The sequence below is a fragment of the Malania oleifera genome, chromosome 9 (genome assembly GCF_029873635.1).
Source record: "Malania oleifera isolate guangnan ecotype guangnan chromosome 9, ASM2987363v1, whole genome shotgun sequence".
NCBI classification, from domain to species: Eukaryota; Viridiplantae; Streptophyta; class Magnoliopsida; order Santalales; family Ximeniaceae; genus Malania; species Malania oleifera.
In genome coordinates this window covers 54172894-54194722 of record NC_080425.1, presented here as the reverse complement: position 1 = coordinate 54194722, position 21829 = coordinate 54172894, and the positions used below count along the sequence as shown (strand labels likewise).

The following is a 21829-nucleotide window of genomic DNA, read 5'->3' as shown; positions in this document are numbered from 1 at the left end:
CAATGAACAGTTAGAATAAATAATTTCAAGATTTGATTTTACAAGACCTGAAACTTTCCTTTAATTTATAGAGCAAGATTAATTTCAGCAGTGTAGTAAAATCAATATTCAAGATTACTTTTGAATTTTGTCAAACCACTTAACATACCAAATAAAGATAACCAATATGTTTCTTGGTTTTAAATATGAAACAAATTCAGTAATTCAGTGAGTTTCAAAATTTGATAATTTGATTCTCCTTTTTCTTAATCAATTAATCAATATAGTATGCTGATTTCAAATATGGATCTAAGTAAGAAACTTCAGAAACTCTCAATATTTAGCAAGTGTTAAATAATCATACACGCAGGTTATATGATTGTATAAACTTAAAGAGAGTAAGGAGAAGAGCCGAAGACTGTATTTTTTACAAGGTTCGCCTAACGGCCTACGCATCCAGTGGGGATCCCTCCTTAACAAGAATACCCCTTCTCGTTAGCCAGTGATTCAACAACCTTTAATCATAAAAAATAACAAGAGAAACAAGAACAACTTGTGTACAAAAAGAACTCTCAATAAGAGTAGATTAGTACAATTTAAAATCAATATACTTCAATCAATAATCAATATAAAAGAGTGAAGCTCAGATTATTATCACTAGGATTCTGATTTGACTTGAAAATCTCAGTAGAGAACGATCAGAAACCGTGAGTTATATCAGCACAAACACAGCAAGACTTCAGAAAATATTTGAGCAAGAAAGCTTTGAAGAGTAGAAAGAATTTAGATTGATTGCTACTTGTCGGTATGTTTGATCTCTTTGTTTACCATGTATTTATAGATAGAAAAATTTAATTTTCATATTCTTCAAGTTTCTTAGAGTGTTTCCCAAGTTTTCACAAGGTTTGGGACCAAGCAATCCAATTTTGGAAACTTTCCCTCGCTATTTTAATTTGAAAGTTATGAAGGTTAGTCAACTGAGACTATTGGGGTCAGTCGCTTGATCTTTTATAGAACAGCAAATTTTGAAAGTCAGTGTAGTGTCAGTCACCTGATCCTGAATGGTCAATCACTTGAGCTTTGACAGTTCAGTATATTTCAAAAGTCAGTACTGAGTCAGTCGCCTGAGCCTGAGAGATCAGTCGCCAGATTTTATTCTATTTGCTCAAAATTTTTAGTATAAAAATGTCAGTTAACTGATGAAACACTATAGGTCGCCTGATCTTACAACTTTTGGAAATTTCCAAAAACTTTGATTTTAATCTTTAATCTTTGGAAAACTTAATTGAGTCTTTAAAACATTTTCCAAGGTGTTCAAAAACAGGTCTCTAAGTCCATAATGATTCCTAAGAGTTTCAAACATTTATATTGAGATTTGCGAAGTACTTACATGAGACTTCTTAAGATTCTAACTTTCTAAAATACTAAGTTTTCATGCTTTTTGCTTCCATTCTTTGAGTCTATCTTGTCTTCATTCTTCAATAGACTTTAAGCTTCATTTGATCTTCTATCTTTAGGTCTAAGCTTTTAATGAATTTCATCAAACACTTGAGATCTTGAACCTTTTATTAAAAACACTTGAATCCTGAAACATTATCACTTAACCAAATATGTTAAGTTCCCTTGATTTGTTATCATCAAAATAAGATTCTTAAACCTTGTTAGGCCAGTACTAAGCCTAATTAGAGTTTTTTATTGCTAAGTCTATTATTGCATTTGTAGATGCATGTGCTATAACATCTATCATTGCATCTATTATTACATTTATATTTTCATTTGTATAACTATAACCACATCTGTATATGCATCTAATAACGTGTAGTATATTGTATTCTCATATATACACATTTATTACATGGTCAAAGAACAATTTTAATATTTTCTTAGTTTATTGTAGTTATGTCACACATCAAAATCCAATTCAAACAATTATAATGTAGATGGTAAACTTGTTTGACTTAAAATAGGAATTATGATTCATAGAGACTTAATATCTAGTAAAGTACATGGTATAGATAATTTTTTGGTTTAAAGTACCCTTAACTTGAAGGGCAAATCTAAATTTTTTAAGTATACTTAACAAACATGAGTCTAGTCCTAATACACATATAACTTAAATGAAAAATAAAAGTAATTTAATTATACATAAATTCTTTTCACATTTCTTATTTTTTGTTAACTTAACTTCTTATATTAAAGGAATTTACTTCAATGATATTTTCACATAAATTAATATTAAATTTTAGGATAAAAATTAATGCTTAACTTAATTTGAAAAACATACAGTTTATAAGATCATTTGTCATATATAAAAGTATGAATAATATAGGGTAGTTTTGTACCAAAGCATTATATTTCTTGAACAACGTGTCTATTTTTCGTAAATATACTAAATATGTTAGTCTCATAACATCCTCAATGAGAGGAGGGAACTAATCGACAGAAAGATAATTCATCATTTTTCTCTTCGAGCAGGGTTGAAGAGAGTGGAATGAACTTGCAAATGACTTTGATCATGACAATTTGTTGAGTCTTCTAACTTAAATCCTACAATCGGTCTACTCCACAATAGTCTTGACATCTATTTCCAACCACACATCTGAAAAGCATTACGAGAGCTATTAAGGGATCCCTAATAGAAGGATCATTTGCCTAGGGTATTATTACATTGTTGCAACATAACTACCTAGCACATACCGAATCTTGTATTGTTTCATTGTATAATAGATCAGTTGTTAATTGCTACATTGTAAAATTTGAATTGTTGTAAATGTTGCAACTTACGATTTCTACATTGCTATTGCACTTAATTGGTATTTTCGAATCAAGTCTATACTATTAGAAAGGGGATTTTTCATTTCCTAGTCTAGTTTTTAAGATCCCCAAAATTCTCCTATAATTATCCATGCCATAAATGTTCCGGGAAAAAAAAAATTCATAACCATATCATTAAATAATATTTTTTCTTTAAATTAATAGATTTCTATTAATTTATATTGACTTATAAATATATTTACTTTTTATTTTCAAAAGACTATTTATTTATTAAATTATTTTGTTACATTATATTTATAGGTAATAAACAATTATCATTCAAAAGTTGTTGGATGTGTGCCCATAACTAGTTGTAATAATTCTAGTAGTTTGATAAATATTATCCTTTTTTACCGAGCTACATGTTGATACGCTTGCAAAACTTGTGCCTATTATGTGAAATTTTTTTTCTATTTTATGGGCTATTTTAAAGTTAAATGTCTCTTACTGATTCAAATTATCAATTTTACCTTCATCAATATTGTTAGCGCTATAAATTAAAGTTAAAAAATAACTATAAAATTAATTAAATATTTTTAAATTTGTTCGTACAATTTACTTAAATTTTATGATGAGCCCCTCATTCCGATTCATCAATGCAAGTTAACAATGTGATGATATTGTAATAATTATATTTGGAACTTATTTTTTTGGCTACCCATAATTATATTTGGAATTGTTAATGGAATAAAATAGACGTTGAAGGACGAATTTGTTGATGGAAGTCTTGAGCGATTTACCAAAAATTTTACCGCTCGACTCCACTTTGAATTTTGTTAGTAATAATCCGAAGATCGAACGGTCCAAAACAGCCTAATGATTCTTCCTGCTCTTACCAATTCCCGTAACTGTTCTGACCTGATCATACTCGCCACTGCCACGTGTTCACTTCAAAACGCCGGTCTGAGTTCCCCATTTGTTATTACTGCATAATTTATGGCGAGAGGCAGCCGTCACTGTTTGAAATCACAGATCCATCACTGCCGTCGACTCAGCCCATCCAAGGGTCAACAATCCCCTGTGACCGTACGCTTATAGGCACGCCGTGACGCTAAGTCGACGCTTGACTTAAACTGTACTGTCCATTCCCCATCCAAAGCACGACACGTAGCGTATTCCGCTTTGATTCTAGCCGTCCGATCGTCCCTATCCCCGGATGCCCCACTATCGACCTTCGATCGCATTCACACATTTTCTCTCGCCTGGAGGAAGTTCACTTGGCCTTCCGAGAAAACGAGGAAAGTAAAGAAAATCATCCGAGAAAATCACACTCTCTGTCTCTTGTTGGCTTAACTTATTGTTCGCTCTCGCTCCTTTTTCGCCGTACTACTGCTCGATCCGCCGAAGATTGAGGGGAATTCTTGGGCCGGCGACGTGAAGTTCACTTGCAAGTCACTGAATTAGGGTTTTATTTTCTTCGTTGGGCAGTACTCGTTGCCGTTGGGTAGATGAGTGTAGCCCTAGGTTTATGAAGCAGCGGATGACTGAACGATTGGGGTTCTGTTGATCAACGGCTAGGATTTCTTCTCGGATGGAGGGAGGTAGCGTCTCTAGACTTACTTCTTCTGGTACTGTTCATTTCCTCTTTCGATGAAAAGGTTCTTTTAAATATAATTTCATATTTTTTGGTTTTATTTTTCCGTCGTATTTGTTGAAGAAGAAGATGTAATTAGAGGAAACTTTAAGGTAATTGTGTGTGGTCGTTTTGAAATGGTCACTTGAGTTTGAAAGTGATAACCTTTGGTCTATTGCAATGTAGATATACACGTGTTTATAGTGGATGGCGTTTTGCCTAGCAAAAAAAGAGTGAGTGCTGTTTTCTGATCTGTTTGAACTATGATTGGTTTACGCTTTGAATAGTGCTACTACGTGCTGTATTTTTATTTTTTTTGCTTTGATAAATGATTGAAATAAGCTTTTTTTCCCTCTAAGATTGTCACGAATGACAAAATATTTTGCTAGGGGATTATTTAAGAGTCCGTGATTATTGATATATGGACCTTTTAATTGGCGGTGATTAAATTTGAGAGTTCAACGCCATGTTCATTTGAATGTTTTATGTGGGGCATAAGGCACTGTAAGATAACAACTTATTTTTTTTTCTCTATTGGTTCTGTTTTGCTATTTTACTTGTTTTTTTCTCTCTTGGTTCTGTTTTGCTCTTTTACTTTATTTTGACCCTGGGGAGTAGGGGTGGTGCTGGTGGTTTGGATTGCTCATACTATGATTTTTTTGACACTTCTCTAACTGCAACTTAAAAATTTTTAGCTTGTTTTGAGTACTCAAAGAATTGACATCTTTTGCAGTTGGTTATATGAAAAAGTCGAATTAGGATGATTGGGTTGAAACGAACTTCACAATCAATCTGCGAATTGAAAAGCATGATGAAAATGTACACGAGAAGGGATATATATATATATATATATATATATTATAAACAAACATATCTATTAATGAGTATCAGAGATACTGGATTATTTTTTCTAAAAGTAAAAAGCTTTCCCCTCCCTCTTGGAACTTGGTGTTATTGTACTGAAAAGTTTAAATGGAACTGATTTGGTAACCCAAAGGTCCTGAGTAATACCATGCTGTGATAGCTTGATTATTTGCGCATAACAGTAAGTCATTGAAGCTCGTATTTTGGTTCATTGTGCACGATTTGATATTTTTTTTTTTTGATAAAATTTCAAAGTTTACCAAGACAAATATCATTCAAAGTAGATTTTTGGATTTTACTGTTTCTAAATCCTTTATCATGCCCAAGGCAGAGCAATAAATTTGTGAATAAAGTATGATGATGATGATGACAAGAATAAAAGAAAGGAAATTTCATTCACTCATGGGGAGGCCATGGCTCCACTTGTACCAGTTTTGAAGTTGCATAGTCCTGGATGAATCATATTGAGTGGGTGGGGTGTTTATTTGATGCTGGTATTTGTCACACTATATTAATTGCATAAACTAAATTGGCACCATATTTATTGCTTAATTATACGTTAACTTGTGAAAATTTTTAAGTGCTTGGATAACAGCCAGAGCCTAGATAATTTTTGTTATTTTCTTTTCCCTATTGATTTTATGCAAAGGCTTAGGTGTATAATTTGATGGACATTTTATTTTGGTTAAAATGGATTTTGAAATCCAGCATGTGATACGTATGTTAATTGACAAGAAGCTTGTGTGGCATGATTTTTGTAATTTGTAATTTTTGCACTTGCAAAAAATTAGGATTCAATTATACTCGTTTGCATCTCTCAAACTCTCCCTCACATATCTTTGCTTTCTTTTAGGGGTTTACCGATGGATTATGATGACAGTGATTCTCAAAGCCAGAATCTTCGGTTAGCTGGTGAGGGGAGCACCGGATTTTCTCCTGTTTTACGACCATATGCTCTTCCCAAGTTTGATTTTGATGAGAGTCTCCAGGGGCACTTAAGGTTTGATAGCTTGGTGGATACTGAGGTTTTTCTTGGCATTGAGAGTCAAGAAGACAATCATTGGATCGAGGATTTCTCTCGGGGGAATAGTGGGATTGAGTTTAGTCCAAGTGCAGCAGAATCTTGCTCTATTTCAAGGCGAAATAATGCCTGGTCCGAGGCCACGTCCTCAGAATCTGTTGAAATGCTGTTAAAATCTGTTGGGCAAGAGGAAATGATCCCAGGGCAGACCATCATTGAGGAGTCAGATGCCCATGATGAACAGGGTACCTTGACCACGCAAATTGAACCCAGTTTGAAACAAGGTGATAATATTGTTACTCAAGGGGGACATATTGTGGACTCACCACCCACATTATTGGCAGGTAAATTAGTGGGAAGCTTTCTTCAGTTGAATGAGGATGTGGGGGGGAAGCTACCTCAGGTTGAAGACGCTCTGCAAACTCATGAAGGTGACTCATCTGCTTATGGAAGTTCAAGCAGCTTGAACCCAAGTGCTGTTGCAGAAAAGTGTAGCTTACCTGTGTGTGAGGGTAGTTTGTTAAATGATAGCAAATGCAATGCTGACAGTTGTAAGGATGCTTTTTCTGTCCATGAATCTCCAGATATAAAGACAGAAGAATTTTCTGCTACTGGGAAGCAAGTTGATAGTATGGTCACCAATACCCAGAATATTATTACGGGCACTGTGGAGTTGAACAGTCAGGAGGCTTCAAGTCATGTTAATGATGTTAGCAATGAGAATGCTAATGGTTTACAGAGAGACAATTGCGAGGGGAGGGAGGATTGTAATGTTCTGAGTGATAACCAAAGCTTGGTGGTGCATGCAGTTGAAAGCTGTGCTTATAACTCTGAGAATGCTACCTGTATGGTATCAGGGGTGAATTCTGTTCTCTCAGGAAATGTAGTTGAAACTAGCAGCAATAAGGTGGAGGAACCTTCTGTTATGATGTCCAAGGGGGAGTCTGAGCTGCAGATGGCTGAAGGATGCAAGGCAGATGTATGTTCCAGAATATCTGTTCAGGCCAGCAAGTGTGAAGTTGTGGGCTTGTCTGAAGACAAAGAGAGAGACAATATATATGAAGGAGATACGCATGATGATTTACCCATGGCTTCAGAAAGTGATGGTAGATCTAAGGATGAGGTTGGCAACTGCAGTGTGGGACTTTGTGCTACTCTAGGAATGAAGATGGATTCTGCTGTACAGCATAGTCAAAACAGTGTTCTTATGAGGAAAGAAGGTTCTTTAGAAGGTGATCACCAAAGGGATAATGATACTCTAGTTGGTAAAACTGAAGCATCTTTGTTATCAGTGGAAGACAATAAATTTTCTATATGTGAGAGCAATGGAAGTGTTAATAGTAATGTGGAAAGTGATCCACATTCCACTTTGGCTTGTCCTTCAGCAGAATTGCTTGGGAGAGTGCATGCAAATGAAAATTTTGAGGATTCTCATGATTCGCCAAGAATACATAGAGAGGAAGATAAAAAATCATCCTCCATTTTAGATGATTCCTTACCAATATCCAAGCAAAATGTGGTCTCTAGGAAGATTGATGTTCATGACTCTGATCAAGATGCTTTTGTTATTGAAAAGGGGGAAGAAAAGTTTCCTAATGATTACAGTAATGTGGAATGTCATCGGGATGGATCAATTGCTGTCGGTATGGGGCTTGGATCTACATCTCTAGGCAAAGGCAGCATGGAGAATGAGAGTAAATCACATTCAGATCCTCCTGCTGGGCATGAATTGGGTACATCACTGAGTTTTTTAAATTTTCCTTGAAATTTACTGGCTTAGAATAAACTAATACTTGTTTATATGTTTCAATTTTCTTTTGTGCATCAGATGTTGACTTGGAGGATGCTAATTTGGCATCCTGTGGCACGTTGGAAGTTGTTCGTGTTCCCTTGCCATTAAAAGATGGTGCGACTATAAATGAAATTGATGAAGAGCACAATGAAAAATCACCTTTACCCATAGTCGGGTCTGATAACTTGGATAGTAGGGAAGAAACTGCAGCCAAGATGTCTACACAAGAAAGTTTATCAAATTTAAAGAACTGTTCTCAGGAGGATGGTCCACTATCAACGTTGAAGGACTGCTCTCAGGAGAATAGTCCACTGGATGTGGTTTCTGAACAGGAAAAGGGTGCTTTAAATGACACTGCTGGACAGTTGCTCCATACAGTTGATGAGTCTCCAGCAGAGGTGGAGATGTTTAATGTTGCAGTTGCAGGCAAGAGTAAAGCTCCAGAGGTTAGTAAAGACAGTCAAGAGTTATCTGAGGAATTTGATGGGTGCCTTGGAGCTGGTAATGGTGATGGTGCTGGAGGACCGATACTTGAAAATAATGAAGAAGCAATTAAGACAGCTAGTTATGAAGAGAATAATGAAGAAGAAATTATCGAAGCAAGTAGTGAAGAGCCATCTTTGAAAGTTTCAGGTGAGGCATTATTGCTTTTCTTTCAATTTTGAATTATTTTTTTCCCTCCACCTGCAAGACTGGGTGCATGGCTTATGACTGGTCCTCTCCATAGGTGGGTAGTTATGGGTGGTGGAAATCCAGCAAGGTCTTAAATTTCAATCTTGACTAAAATTTTGACTCTTTAAAAATATGAAAATTTCAATGGAAATTTTGATGTTGATGTCAATTTCAGTTTTTATTTTAAGAACTGATGGAAATTAGTAGTAAAGGATGGAATTCTTTGATGAAACTTTAGTATACCATTAAGGATGTGCATGTAGTAGTACTATCTTGGGAATTTCCAATTATAATATGTGTGCATCAAGGGTTGTGATGGATGAACTTGCCAGGAGTAAATAAATGTGAGGGTATTATGGTGTATGCTATTTGTTGATGAAATGGTCTTGATTGATGAAACTAGGGATGGATTAGAATCTAAGTTAGAAATTTGGAGAGAAGATTTAGATAATGAAAATTAAAAATAAAACATGATTGATGAAATATAAATGCAGTCATATTAGGAGGAACATTGAAGAGAAGATTAAACCTTGATGGTCAAGAAAGTAATGGTACTAGTAAATTTCAACACCTTGATTATATTAGGCAAGCTAAATGAGAAATTGAAGAAGATTAATATATAGAGTTAAAGCAAGGTAAAATGAAGAAGTGTTCCATGTGTGTTATGCGACCTAGAATATCTATAAAATTAAAAGTAAAGTTCTATGACTATAAGACCATCTATGCTATATGACAGCAACAAAGAAACAACATATCTAAAAAGTGAAAGTTGCCAAATATCCATGGGAGATAAGAGGGGTGATTGAGATGAGCTTGTGCAGTGTAGGCCAAATAATGCACCAGAGGAGGAGTGTTAGTGGTAGAAGGAGTAGGGGTAAACCTAAAATAACTTGGAAGGAGATAGTGAATAAGGATTTGATATTAGTAGACCTCAAATTGTTGTAGAATGCCCAAGATGGTCTAAATTGGTGGAAAACAATTCTTGTAGACGAGCCCACCTAGTGCGACTTAAGGCTTGGTTTGATGTTGTTAATGACTAATGTAATAATGAAAGATTTGGAATTAAAATGCTATAAATAAAATACATCTAGCTCAATTGGTTATAGGTGCAATGATTGTAATATAATAATCATACAAAATGTATTTAGCTATAAATGAAATTCAGAAATCAATTAAAATATTATAAAATATTGATGATTTAGACATAAAAGGTCAAATATAATGTTCTAGCTGATATCTAAGTTTAGTTTTTCATATAATTTCAAAAGTATGAAGGCTATATATATAACTCATATTCTTCTTGTAATAATCTTTAGTTTCAACAAACAAGAGAAGAAGATAAGTTAGGAGGGAAATTTCAATTTGAGTTTTTAAATTTCAAATTTGAATTTCAAGGAAATTTCATTCTATTGTTAAAATTTTAATAACTCAAAAATTTCAATATCTTAATACATTTCAGATGATGTGTGGAAATTTTGACGGAAATTTGTAATGCGAGGGTGATGGATAGTTGAAACTTAAAAATTTTCATGAAAATTTAAGACTATGATTATAGGTAGTCACTTGAAATTAAGTGTTTTACATGTGTTGGCTGTTGTTTGTTTTGGCCATATTTAGGGATCCATTAAAGTTGTATTGCATTGTTTTGAGCAGGGCTGGAGCCATTTATAGGCTTGAGGCGCATTGTGCATATGGTGTAGCAAAAATAAGACAAAATTGAGGATTTGATTTTCATTTGGAGATAAATTGATAAAAGAACCTTATGATGATAAATAGGATCAAATTTAGGAATTCTCTGACTCTAGAGGACCAATAAACCCTATTGAGTCTACAAGGGAACTAGCCACCTAAGTTACGACTCACTCACCAGCTAGGATCATACAACTATATTGGCTTAAAGGGCTGAAATATACAGCAAAATATACTTTAGTCTGCATTTTTGAAATAGAAGAACCTGATTTATGGGAATCAGATATGAGACATAAGGGAGAGAAACTAGATATCTATTTTATTAGGAATTGGGAAAGCCTGCATCCCCACTTAGCATTTAATTGCTTCTTATCTATTGGCTTTAGGATTCTTTGGTCGAGAAGAAGTCGTCTTTGTCTCACCTTTAAGCAGATGAGATTCTTCTGTATATTTAGTTTTGCATCATACTCCCTTGCTAAAAACAAAAGCCACCTTGAATTTGCTTTGACCATAACTTCCTAAGCATCATGATTTAATTTCTTCAATTCCTCATCTTAATCCAAGCATCTTAACTCCTAGGTTTGTTCTTCCATTGCACAAGATATCAATTGTCAATACCATGTCTAGTTTCACAGATCTTGAACCAAGCATCTTCATGCGGTTGTTTGATAAAAGATCCTTAACAGCTTCTTTTGAGGTGGTTTCAGCTGAGGTACCATGATAAACACAATGTTGATAATAGGGCTAGCTCTAATGCCATCAAGTAACTCCAAGGGGGTGTTTAATTCATTACATAAATAATATTCTCATGGAATGACATTTTAGGGAATCATTCTTGGGAATGAGATGCTTGCCTCATTGGAATTTTTGTTTGGTTCGCCATGTAAGATTCCTAGGAATTTAATGCTCATGTTATTCTTGATTCAACATGGGAATTGTGACGAGCATTTTAAGAAGACAAACATTACAATTAAGTGTATAAACATTGTATGAAGAATAATTATAGTTTTAAACTTACTTCTTATACATAATTGACCTATTTTTCATTTTTTTTGATAATAAAAGAAGACATTTGAAGAAAGAGAATGTACAATCAGAGTGAGGGGTACTAAATCCCCAAAAAGAAGAAAAAGAAAAACACAGTCAAAAAACTAAAAGGAGAATAAAAAATAAAAAGTTGAAATTATGCAAGAAAGCCTCTTTTTGATCCCTTCCCATCATGGTTCCCTGAGCACTTCAAATTCTCTAAATCCCTCTTGACCCTTCTTTGCCTTAGATTTACCCCCTAACTTCATTTCTTCCATGACCAACCAATGTAAGGTCCAACCTGTCCAACAAAGTCTGAGTTTGAATGTCTTTATTTGTAGATACTTGAACTGGAGTGGGGAGAATGCCATCTCTTACTTCCAGTTCTTCTATAGAAATATCATCCTCAAATATATTAATTCCATTTAATCCTTCTAGAGGAGGATGTGGCACATAAGTTAAATCCCCGAGAGAATCAAAAGAAGAGTTGGAAGAGAATCCTTGCTCTTGAATTTGATCCAAAAATAAACCCACCCTTGCCACTTTCAAAATCTCTACTACCATGCTATCATCATCCAGTACACCTCCCCATCTCTTACTATCCTTACTTGTATTAACCCGCAACGATTGGCTCCTCCTCTATACTTAAAACACCTTCATAATCTCTCTTAAGAATTTTATTTGTTTTGTCACTGGACGATTCTTGATTATCATCAAAATACCTCCTCCCATCAAAACCCAATTGCACACCCTTATGATGAGCGTAAACATTTCAACTCTTCAAATTATCTGAATCGACTCCCTTATCATTCAAACCAACAATAAAGTCCTGATTTTCAACTTCTCAAGAATCAAAATTCTTAGAAGAAGATCCCCTAAACTCAATCTTGGAACACCACCCCCCCCCCCCCCCCCCCCCGGGGGGGCTACTCTCATTCTTCTCCATAAAAGGAGGTGCATCACTCTGTTAAAATTCTTAGTGTTTGTAGCAACCTATCTATCTGATTCATCCTCATCTTTTTTTGTTTTCAGAGCACCTGTCCTCTTTACCACCATAAATCTTGTTTGAAGACGATTGAAGTGCTGAACCACTTGCATCTTTCTTCTGTTCAGAGGAGATGTTAATTCCCGTAGGCTTACATGCTGTCAGAAGAGGGCCTTCTTTTTGATTGGAAACCTAACTAAGCATTTGAGCTTGCCCGTTTGATTGACCCAACTGCGATTTACCCTGCTGAATATTCCCCTCTATAAACTAGCCAACTATAGATTCAAAATTTTGCTCTTGAGCCTCCTTGACCAATGGGCACATCAGAAAATTTAAAAAGCCTTTATTACTCACAAACATCTAGTCTATATCCATATTAATTGTCAAAGACCCAGGCCCAGCCAACACTAGCCGCCTCTGGCCCGGTCTATATCTATATTAATTGTCAACCTTCACCTTTACTTTGTCCATGCACAAAACCCTAGCTGCCTCTGGTCTAGCCTTCTCTATCGGAACCTTCTCCCTCAATGACGTTGGTTGATCATGTAGAGTTGTCGTCGAGGTCTCTTCTTGCATCTTCTCCCCATAATGAACACACACCATCTTCGACACATCCTTAGGGATCAATCAAATTCCATCCTTGAGAATCGAACCAACTCCATTGTTAGGAATTGAGCGAGGACCAACCTCAGGAATGGATCAAACTCCATTAGCTTCATATTTTCTTGATACTATCCGACTTCAGGATTTTTTCTCATTACTCTTGTTACTATCAACTCCATCAATGCTTGAAAGACAAGAACTCGCCAAAGTGTCAAACTCTTCCACAAACCGAGATCACTCAACACCTTTGGTTCCTTCAAGGACAAAGATAGAATATCTTCTGCCTCTCGATATGTGCCCTAACTCCATTAATTTCCTTGCCCTTATTGCATGAATCACCATCCAATAATTGACAAAACCCACTCAAAAGCTACATAATTTCCTGCTTAAAGTTCTAGAAAGAGATGAGAACCTCTGTGAGAATCATTTTGCTGCAGCTGAAGAAAATCAAACCCATCGATTGCATTGTCGATTCTTCTCTACAATGAACAAAGCTCCAACCTTCCTTGCTTCATCCAATCTCAGATCGAAGGATTTCCCTTTGATTTGGACTGAACAAATCCCCATCATCATTACTTAACAACACCAAGTTCTCGATCGAGAGAGTGAGGGTTTTTTTCTTGAGGGAGGGAACCATCCTTCTTACCATCTCTGGGTATGACTTACCTAAGGGCCTCTATTGCTTCGATGGTTGGCACAACAGTCCAGATCTTGGTGGCACTGGCAACTTGCATGCTAGGTCGCGGTGGTTTAGTGAAAGGAGATTGATGGTGGTGGTTCTTTGTGGTGAGAAAGAAAGTGTGTGAAAGGGGGCAACATGAGGGTTGGTAGTGATGGCATAAGTGTAAATATAGGAGGGTTGGTTCTGTTGAGGGGGGTTTTTGAGAGCCCAATTAAATTCTTAAAAAGTAGTGATGGCAATTTTACATCGAGGAGTCGAGTAGTGATGGCAATTTTTACATTGAGAAGTCAAAAGCTTCTAAGCATCCTTATTTTCAAGTTTCCCTTGGCTTTGGAAGCTAATCTATATGCTTTATTAAGACAGGAATTATCATGCAATGTAATTTCATCTTGAATAATTTGTTTTAGGCTGCAAGTATTTATAGCCACAAATTGATCATCATTTTCTTCTTACCCTCTCATTATGAGCCACCTAAAGTTATCAATGCCTGCCATAAGTAAATATTACTTTGCCTCTTTCCACTGTCCTCTATTCGATGCCATTTAAATAAATTTAGATAAGTCTGCACCTTTCTCTTAAATTTTTTTGCTCGATTTTTATTTTTTGTAATATTTGTACCTTTGCACTTTCCCCTCAGATGCAGAACCAATTTCAGACAAAAGCGAATTGCTAACACTGCCTGCAGTGTCATCCTCGAAGGAGTCTAATTGTGGTATTGGCCAGGAAGATCAGGAGGACAAGGAAACTAATTTAGCAATTAGAGAGGGTAAATGTGAACAGACTCCTGCTTCAAGTAGTGGAGGTGAGATATTTAACTTATTTCTCTTTTCTAAAATTGAAAAAATGTATGTTTTTTGGCATGTGGTTTATTCTATTTGCTTGGATCCTGATGTTCCCTTATTCGTCTTGTCTTTATTGATAGAACCCGTTAGCAGAGATTGATTCTAGTAGCCTATCCCGAATATCTACATTTAAGACTTTTTGAAATTGGATTCTGGTATCTGTATTCATGTAGACTTTGTTATTGGTGTTGATTATAAGTTAGTGGTGGATATGACGGATTTGAGGTTTATATTTGTTGTTGGAATTTCCCAATTCTTTGCCAACCTGATTAAGTTGTTGCATTTTACTGGAATTGGTATACTTGAATAATGTGTCCCTTCTTCCGTCCCTCCAGGTGCATGTGTAAATCAGCCAAAAAACAAAGCTAGTCTAAATTTAGTTATAAATCAATCCCATGTCATGCTCACTCATCTAAATTGAAGATAAACTTTTTCTTCATTTCTCATCTCTCCTTTTCATCTGTACAGATTTAACTTGAGGAGTTGCTTGAATATGTTATGTAGTTGGGATATAATAACATTTTATATGCATTTCATCCATTCAAATATACATCGAATATGCTTAAATTATATTGCGTTAAGGTTACATAGTGATAGACCTCTATACAAAAGGTCTATTGTGGTATTTAGTTGAAAAATAAGTTGAAATTGAAATTTTAGGATGGTTATTTACAGTATAGTATTGATTATCTTGTATCATAATTCATTTGATATGCAGGTATTACACAAGAAATCCCTGGAAAAAAGGTCTTTTTTGGCATAACTCATCCAACTTGGTTCTTAAGTTCATCATCGTGATATATCATTGAACTATTCCTCTATGATCCTAAACTTTAGTGTACGGTGACTGGTTATTTTATAAAAGAGGAGATCATGCATCATGCGCTTGGTTTGGTAATTGATTGATGTAAAAACTAGGTCTAAGAGTAGTGCCCTTTTTTGTAACTGTTACACTATTTGACTTAAAATTATGTACTGTTTTCTATGCTTGCCACTTGATAAAATAGTATTGATATAAACAGAGGACTTTAGTTTGGAGTAATGTCGATTGGAATGGCCGTGGAAACTTGGTGTCTGAAACACTGATCTTATGGGTAAATGGTTATGGTGGTTTCCCCTAGATGATTCCTATTTGGCATAGTCATAAGAAGTAAATAATGGCTTACATGTGAGTTGGTGTGATGCTAATTTGGGTAATTAGTTTTGTTCATTGCTCCTTTTCTTGAAGTGTGTGGAACAACCTTTTTCGTTTATTTGGAGTGAATTGGGTGTCTCTGGAGACGATGGAAGATTTGTTGGCTATCCATTTTTCAGGTTTTTTTTTGGGGGGGGGTGGGGGGTAAGGATGCTTCATCCTTGTGGAGGTGCAATTTTTTTCAGTTTGTGAGGGATTTGGTTGCAAGGGAATGCTCGTATATTTGTGGGGGAAGAAGATGCCTTTGGTTATGCTTTGGGATAGGTTTCAGTATTTGGCCTTTATTTGAGTTTTTGCAGCTGGGTGTTTCAGAGGGTTTTCATTTTCTGATTTACAGCATGATTGGTTGGCTGTGCTGTTTTGATTTATTTTGATTTTGTTTTGTGTTTTTTTAAGGAGGATTATGTATGCTCCTTCTTGTTGTTCTTCATCTTCTTAATAGAGTCTTTTTTTTTCCCCAATTAAAAAAAAAAACGTCTTCCTGGGATTTCCACTCTTGCTGCACTCTTAAGTCTTAAATAATAGGAGGTGGAGGAGCTTTCTTCTTTTTTATTTTTGCTGGAGAATTGTCATCCCTTCTTTAGGAGAAATAGTTGTTATTGGCCCTTACTCCTTAGATTCTTCTAATTCATACTTGCAAATATTTCTTTGAGCTTTTGAATAGTGTAGTATATCCTTCCCGCTTCATAAAAGTATTTGGAAGGCCAAAATAATAAAGTCTTTTATTTGGTTGATTCTTCTTAGTAGAGTTTACACCTACAATCTGTTGCAGAGTAGGAGACCTTCAAAGGCACTTTCTCCTGATGGTGTTCATTATGTTTGATAGTTCAGAAAAAAAAACTTTTCATTTGTTTTTGCACGGTGCTTTTGCTTGGAATATTTGGAAAGCTTTTTGGTCTTCTGGGATAAAGTTAGATTTGTCTAGAGTCAGTGGAGGTTGGTTGGTCACTTTGTTTTCTGGTTTGGTAGAAGCAATGATGCAAATGCTTTGTGGAGATGTGTGATTTTCACAGTACGATGGGGACTATGGAACAAAATTGCGTATATTTACGGTGAAAATTCTGAATTCCTCTTTGTTATGGGATAAGATCCATTATTTAGACTTTGTTTGGTGTGCTGCTGCTGGTTGTAAAGGAGTGAGGTTGTCTGATATTCAATGAAATTGGCCAGCTTTGTTAATTTTGTTGTTTTTCAGTTGTTCTTATTATTATTATTTTTCTTTTCGTTTAGGAGAGCTTCTTATCTTCCTTCTTGTATGTTTCGTTTGAATCTAATGAGTTCATCTTATTTTTTTTATCAAAAGGAGAAAGAATCGTTGTACTTCCAGTTTCCACAGTGCAAAGTCTTAGAGGAGCAAAACTTAATTATCTAAATAAAAAATCAATTATGTTTTCCCTTGAGTGTTTCATTTAATTCATCAGACTGCCATTTTGATCTTAAATCTGATGGCCTAATTATTTAATAAAATAGCATGTCTAATGAAGTTCATACCTTTCTGTATATCAAAATAGGTGTATGTGTGTGTGTGTGTGTGTGTGTTTTTTTTTTGAGGTTTATTTTCTTAAAAATTTTGAACTTACATTTGGCTGCAATTTAAATTTTTTATACTAGAATCAGAATGAATGCAGTAGGGAGTTGTATTATGCTCTCCATGAGTACATTTCTGTAATTTAATTGTTATTTTGGAGAAATACGATGAGAAAAATAAAATAAATGCATTCAGTGTCACTTGAATGATTGATTTCTGGATGAGGCCAGAGAGATGCAGTATTTTGGGGAAGTAAAGATTTAGCTCATAGGTCATAAGATATAAAGATGGAAATGTAAGAATTCTTTTAGGAGTAATCTATTGAAGGATAGTTTTTTAATGCGATCCCAACATTGTTAAACCAGCATAAGTTGTGTTTTATTTCTGATCGCTGTGATTTCATAGGTGATGCATCAAATGCTGATGAGGGTTGTCTTAGCCCTGTCGGTCAGTCTGAAGGTGATGCCAAATCTTCTCTGCTTGAAGGAGGAAATGTTTCTGAGGATTCTCATAAATCTAATTGCGATCCTCCTGTCGTTTGTTGCACTGAGCTTTCTCAAGATGAGAAACAATTGCAAGAGGGAATTAAGGGGCCTGCGGACCAGAATATCTCAGGTTGCAAAGTCAGTGATGGAGCTGCAGACAAAGTTTGTTCTATTTCTGCTGATTTGAAAGCGAATGATAGTTCCAAATATGATAAGGGCTTTACCTTTGAGGTCACCCCATTGACGGATTTGTCTGAAAGAGAAACTGGCAAAGGTTGGCAACCTTTTTCCACTATTCAACAAGGCAAAATTTCGGGGGTAATATTTCCTCTTGCTTGTGGCTAATTGTAGTTTATTGATGCTATTTTCTGATTACTTTCTTAAGTGCCTCAATAAATTTTTTCCCCTTGAAGATCTATGCTGATTAAGATTTTTTCCCCTTAAATACTTTATGGGAATGTTATGATCACTCTATTTTATTTTTATTATTAATTTTGTTTTCTGGTTATGTTTTGGAGATCCTTACAATAATTTTACTGAAGATTGTAGAAGGTTCTCCAGCATCTAGCTTAAGCCAAATGGATTCTAAGCTAATAGATGAAAATTTTTGTGGAACTCCTCCAACATCCGGTGTACAAGTTAAACGTGGTGGTTCTAAGAGCACTCCTGTGAGGAAGCCAAGGAGAGCATCTGGTAAGGCGACAGGGAAAGAAACTGCTAAAAAAGTAAATAGTGCGAAAGAAATGACTCCTGTGAAGCAATCAGAAATGGGGAGTATATCAGGCAATGTGCCCCCCATTACATCTGTGACTTGCCAACTTGTTCAATCTGAAGGGGTGTCAAACTATGGGCATGTGGAACATAGCGGTACAAAACCAAGTGGAGTCTTGACTGCCCTAACATCTAATCTCCCAGATTTGAATGCTTCAGCTTCTCCTTCCTTGGTGTTTCAACAGCCTTTCACAGACTTGCAGCAAGTGCAACTGCGTGCCCAGATCTTTGTTTATGGATCTTTAATGTGAGTTTCATTCTTTGTTGTTATGTGCATCAATGTATCATGCATTTGTCTTAGCAAAAATTTTCCTTGTGTGAATGTGAGAGATTGGGAAATAATTAAGCTTATATTTGATTGAGATGCTTGTGTAGTATTTAAATTTCAGACACCCAAATTTGGTCTCCTTGGAGCCAGTTAGAAGATGCTGTTAGTTAGCATGGCTTGTTATCCGACTGTCCTAATAGAATATTCCAATTTGATGGCTGTGCATGATGTGTTGATTGTTAACATGGTGAACAAAAAGAAAGACCAATGGGAGTGATAAGCATTCAAGCTTTGCAATGATGGTTGGCTTATGATGCATGTATTGAGCTGATCCTGGAATTTTGGAATATTGTATCAAATATACAACCGTAATTTGAGTCATGCCTTTCTTTGTTGCAGCCAAGGGGCAGTTCCTGATGAGGCTTGCATGGTATCAGCTTTTGGGGCAACTGGTTAGATTTTCTGGTCCTGTACTCTTGCTAATTATTTTCACATATACAGATGGTGGTTGGTTGTTGACATGTTGCACTTGCAGATGGTGGAAGGAGCATTTGGGAGAATGCCTGGCGTGCATCCATAGATAGGCTGCATAGCCAAAAATCCCATCCCAGTAATACTGAAACTCCATTACAATCCCGAACAGGTATCTTCTTTCAGAGCCTTAGTCATTCAGTTTCTATTGTGCTTTTGCTTACTGTCTAAGTGGATTTTAGAACTGGTGGGGTCTGCAGGCGCTCGATCTCATGATCAGGCAGGCAAACAAGGTGCTCTTCAAAGCAAAATTACTCCCATTGGTCGAGCCAGCAACAAGGGTACCCCTGCGACATTCGTAAATTCTATGACGGCTCTGTCATCCCCACTTTGGAGTATGTCTAGCCCTTGTGATAGTCTGCAGCAGTCCAGTCCAATACCAAGGGGAGCCGTTCTGGATTATCATCAGTCTCTTTCTCCATTGATTCCTTACCAAACTCCACCTTTACGAAATTTCGTTGGACATAACACTTCTTGGATATCCCAGGCTCCTTTTCCAGTTCCTTGGGTTGCTTCTCAACAAACTTCTGCTCTTGATGCCAGTGCTCGCTTTTCTACGGTGCCTATTACTGAAACAGTTCGATTAACACCTGTTAGAGAATCATCTGTGCCACATTCTTCCAGTATAAAGCATGTTTCGCTCGGTCCTGTGATTCATAGCGGGGGTCAGGCAAGTGTTGTAGCTGGGGCTTCTTCCTCGCCTGACACAAAAAAGGTTACATCATCACCCAGCCAGCAGACTGTTGGTCAGAAGTCTAGAAAGAGAAAGAAGATCCCAGTTAATGACAGTCTTGGTCAGATCACTTTGCTATCACAAACTCAGGCAGAAGTAGTTCCTGCTTCTGGTGTAACTGGTCATTTGTCTACATCTATTGCTGTCTCAACCCCTGCTCGTACTGTTTCAAACACTGATGTTGATATGGCTATCACCACTGTTTCTCCTGTCTCATCCACTGCTAATGCGAAAACTGGGAATCATGACACAGAGCAGAGTTTTGCACTTTCAGAGGAGACCCTTAGCAAAGTTAAGGAAGCTAAGCTACAGGCTGAGGAAGCTTCAGCTCATGCTGCTGCAGCAGTTATGCACAGCCAGGGAATATGGAGCCAGATGGAAAAGCGGAAGAATGCTGGATTAGTATCTGATGTTGAAGCCAAACTAGCTTCTGCGGCTGTTGCAATAGCAGCTGCTGCTTCCATTGCAAAGGCTGCAGCTGCAGCTGCTGAGATTGCATCAAATGCAGCATTGCAAGCAAAGTTGATGGCTGATGAAGCATTGGTTTCAACTGGTGCTGGAAACTCTAACCGAAGTGATGACATTTCCCTTTCTGATGATGTGAATAATTTGGGAAAAGCTACTCCTGCATCCATTTTGAAGGGTGTGGATGGAACAAGCTGTGCGACTTCAATAATTGTTGCTGCTAGGGAGGCTGCTCGGAGAAAGGTTGAAGCAGCTTCAGCTGCCTCAAAACGAGCTGAAAATTTGGATGCCATAGTAAAAGCTGCTGAGCTTGCTGCGGAAGCAGTGTCACAAGCTGGAAAAATTGTTGCTATGGGTGATCCTCTGCCTTTGAGTGAGCTAGTGAAAACTGGTCCAGAGGGTTACCAGAAAGTACCCCAGGTATCATCTGAGCAGTTTGTGAAATCAAACTTGGTCAGACAACAACTTAATGTTGAACTTCTTGGAGAAGGTCCAGATAATTTTGCTAAGAATTCTGTGGGACCCCTTGAAAAGAGAAGAGCACTGGCTACAAGTCATGGGGTGCAGTCTGCTCCAAGTGATGCAATCAGAGAGTTGGCGGAGGACCGTGTAAGATTAGTGGATGGGTTGGGTTCTGGTACAAACGATGAAATGGAGTTGGCAGGACAGAAGGGCCGTAAAGTTTCTGATTCAGCTAAAACCATTGGGGTGGTTCCTGAATCTGAGTTTGTATCTAGACCTACTTCAATCACTGCTAATATTGAGTGTGAAACAGCAGAGGATATGTTGAAAGAGAACAACATCAAAGAGGGTTCTCTTGTTGAGGTTTGTGAGCTAAAAACTTATTATTATTACTTTTCCCTAAAATGTTTCAACTTTAATAGTGTAGCATCCTGTGTGATGATGCGATTTCCTTCATGTTCTATTACAGTTTGTGGGCTTTTTAGTCCTGTATGTGATCTTTCTTTGGTGAAATTTGCTTGGGTTTCCTCTCTTTCACTAATTTTTAGTGGTGCTTTTGGATGCTTATGTACTATTTATGCTGGTTTTAACTTTAGGCTTATTTTATATTAGGTTTTCAAAGATGGGGATGGTTATAAAGCAGCTTGGTTCTCGGCCAATGTGTTGAGTTTGAAGGATGGAAAAGCTTGTGTATGTTATACTGAACTTCCATCAGATGAAGGTAAGAGGTTGTGTTTAATTTGGGTTTAGAATTAATTCATGCAACTGAAAACCTGTTAATGTAGAAATGTGAAAACCCTTGTTTAAAGATGCATGCATGATGTATAGTAAATATGCAAATGCATGGCG

The 21829-nt window shown here is 36.4% G+C and overlaps 1 protein-coding gene across 8 annotated transcripts in view; it reads left to right on the top strand.

Moving 5' to 3' along the window:
- Window positions 1-3947: 3947 nt before the first annotated feature.
- The window catches only part of LOC131163332 (uncharacterized), a 31389-nt gene continuing 13507 nt past the window's right edge, over window positions 3948-21829 (top strand). For 2 of the 8 annotated variants that reach the window (XM_058119911.1, XM_058119908.1), the window contains exons 1-10: window positions 3952-4334; window positions 6084-7984; window positions 8080-8676; window positions 14338-14502; window positions 17671-18068; window positions 18293-18768; window positions 19189-19241; window positions 19325-19432; window positions 19521-21343; window positions 21593-21701. In XM_058119911.1, coding sequence (XP_057975894.1) covers window positions 6094-7984; window positions 8080-8676; window positions 14338-14502; window positions 17671-18068; window positions 18293-18768; window positions 19189-19241; window positions 19325-19432; window positions 19521-21343; window positions 21593-21701 — 5620 coding nt within the window. In that variant the 5' untranslated portion in view covers window positions 3952-4334; window positions 6084-6093. Of the gene's footprint in view, window positions 4362-6083; window positions 7985-8079; window positions 8677-14337; window positions 14503-17670; window positions 18069-18292; window positions 18769-19188; window positions 19242-19324; window positions 19433-19502; window positions 21344-21592; window positions 21702-21829 lie in introns of all 8 variants that reach the window. The other 6 variants (XM_058119906.1, XM_058119904.1, XM_058119912.1 and 3 more) reach the window with 5 other exon arrangements.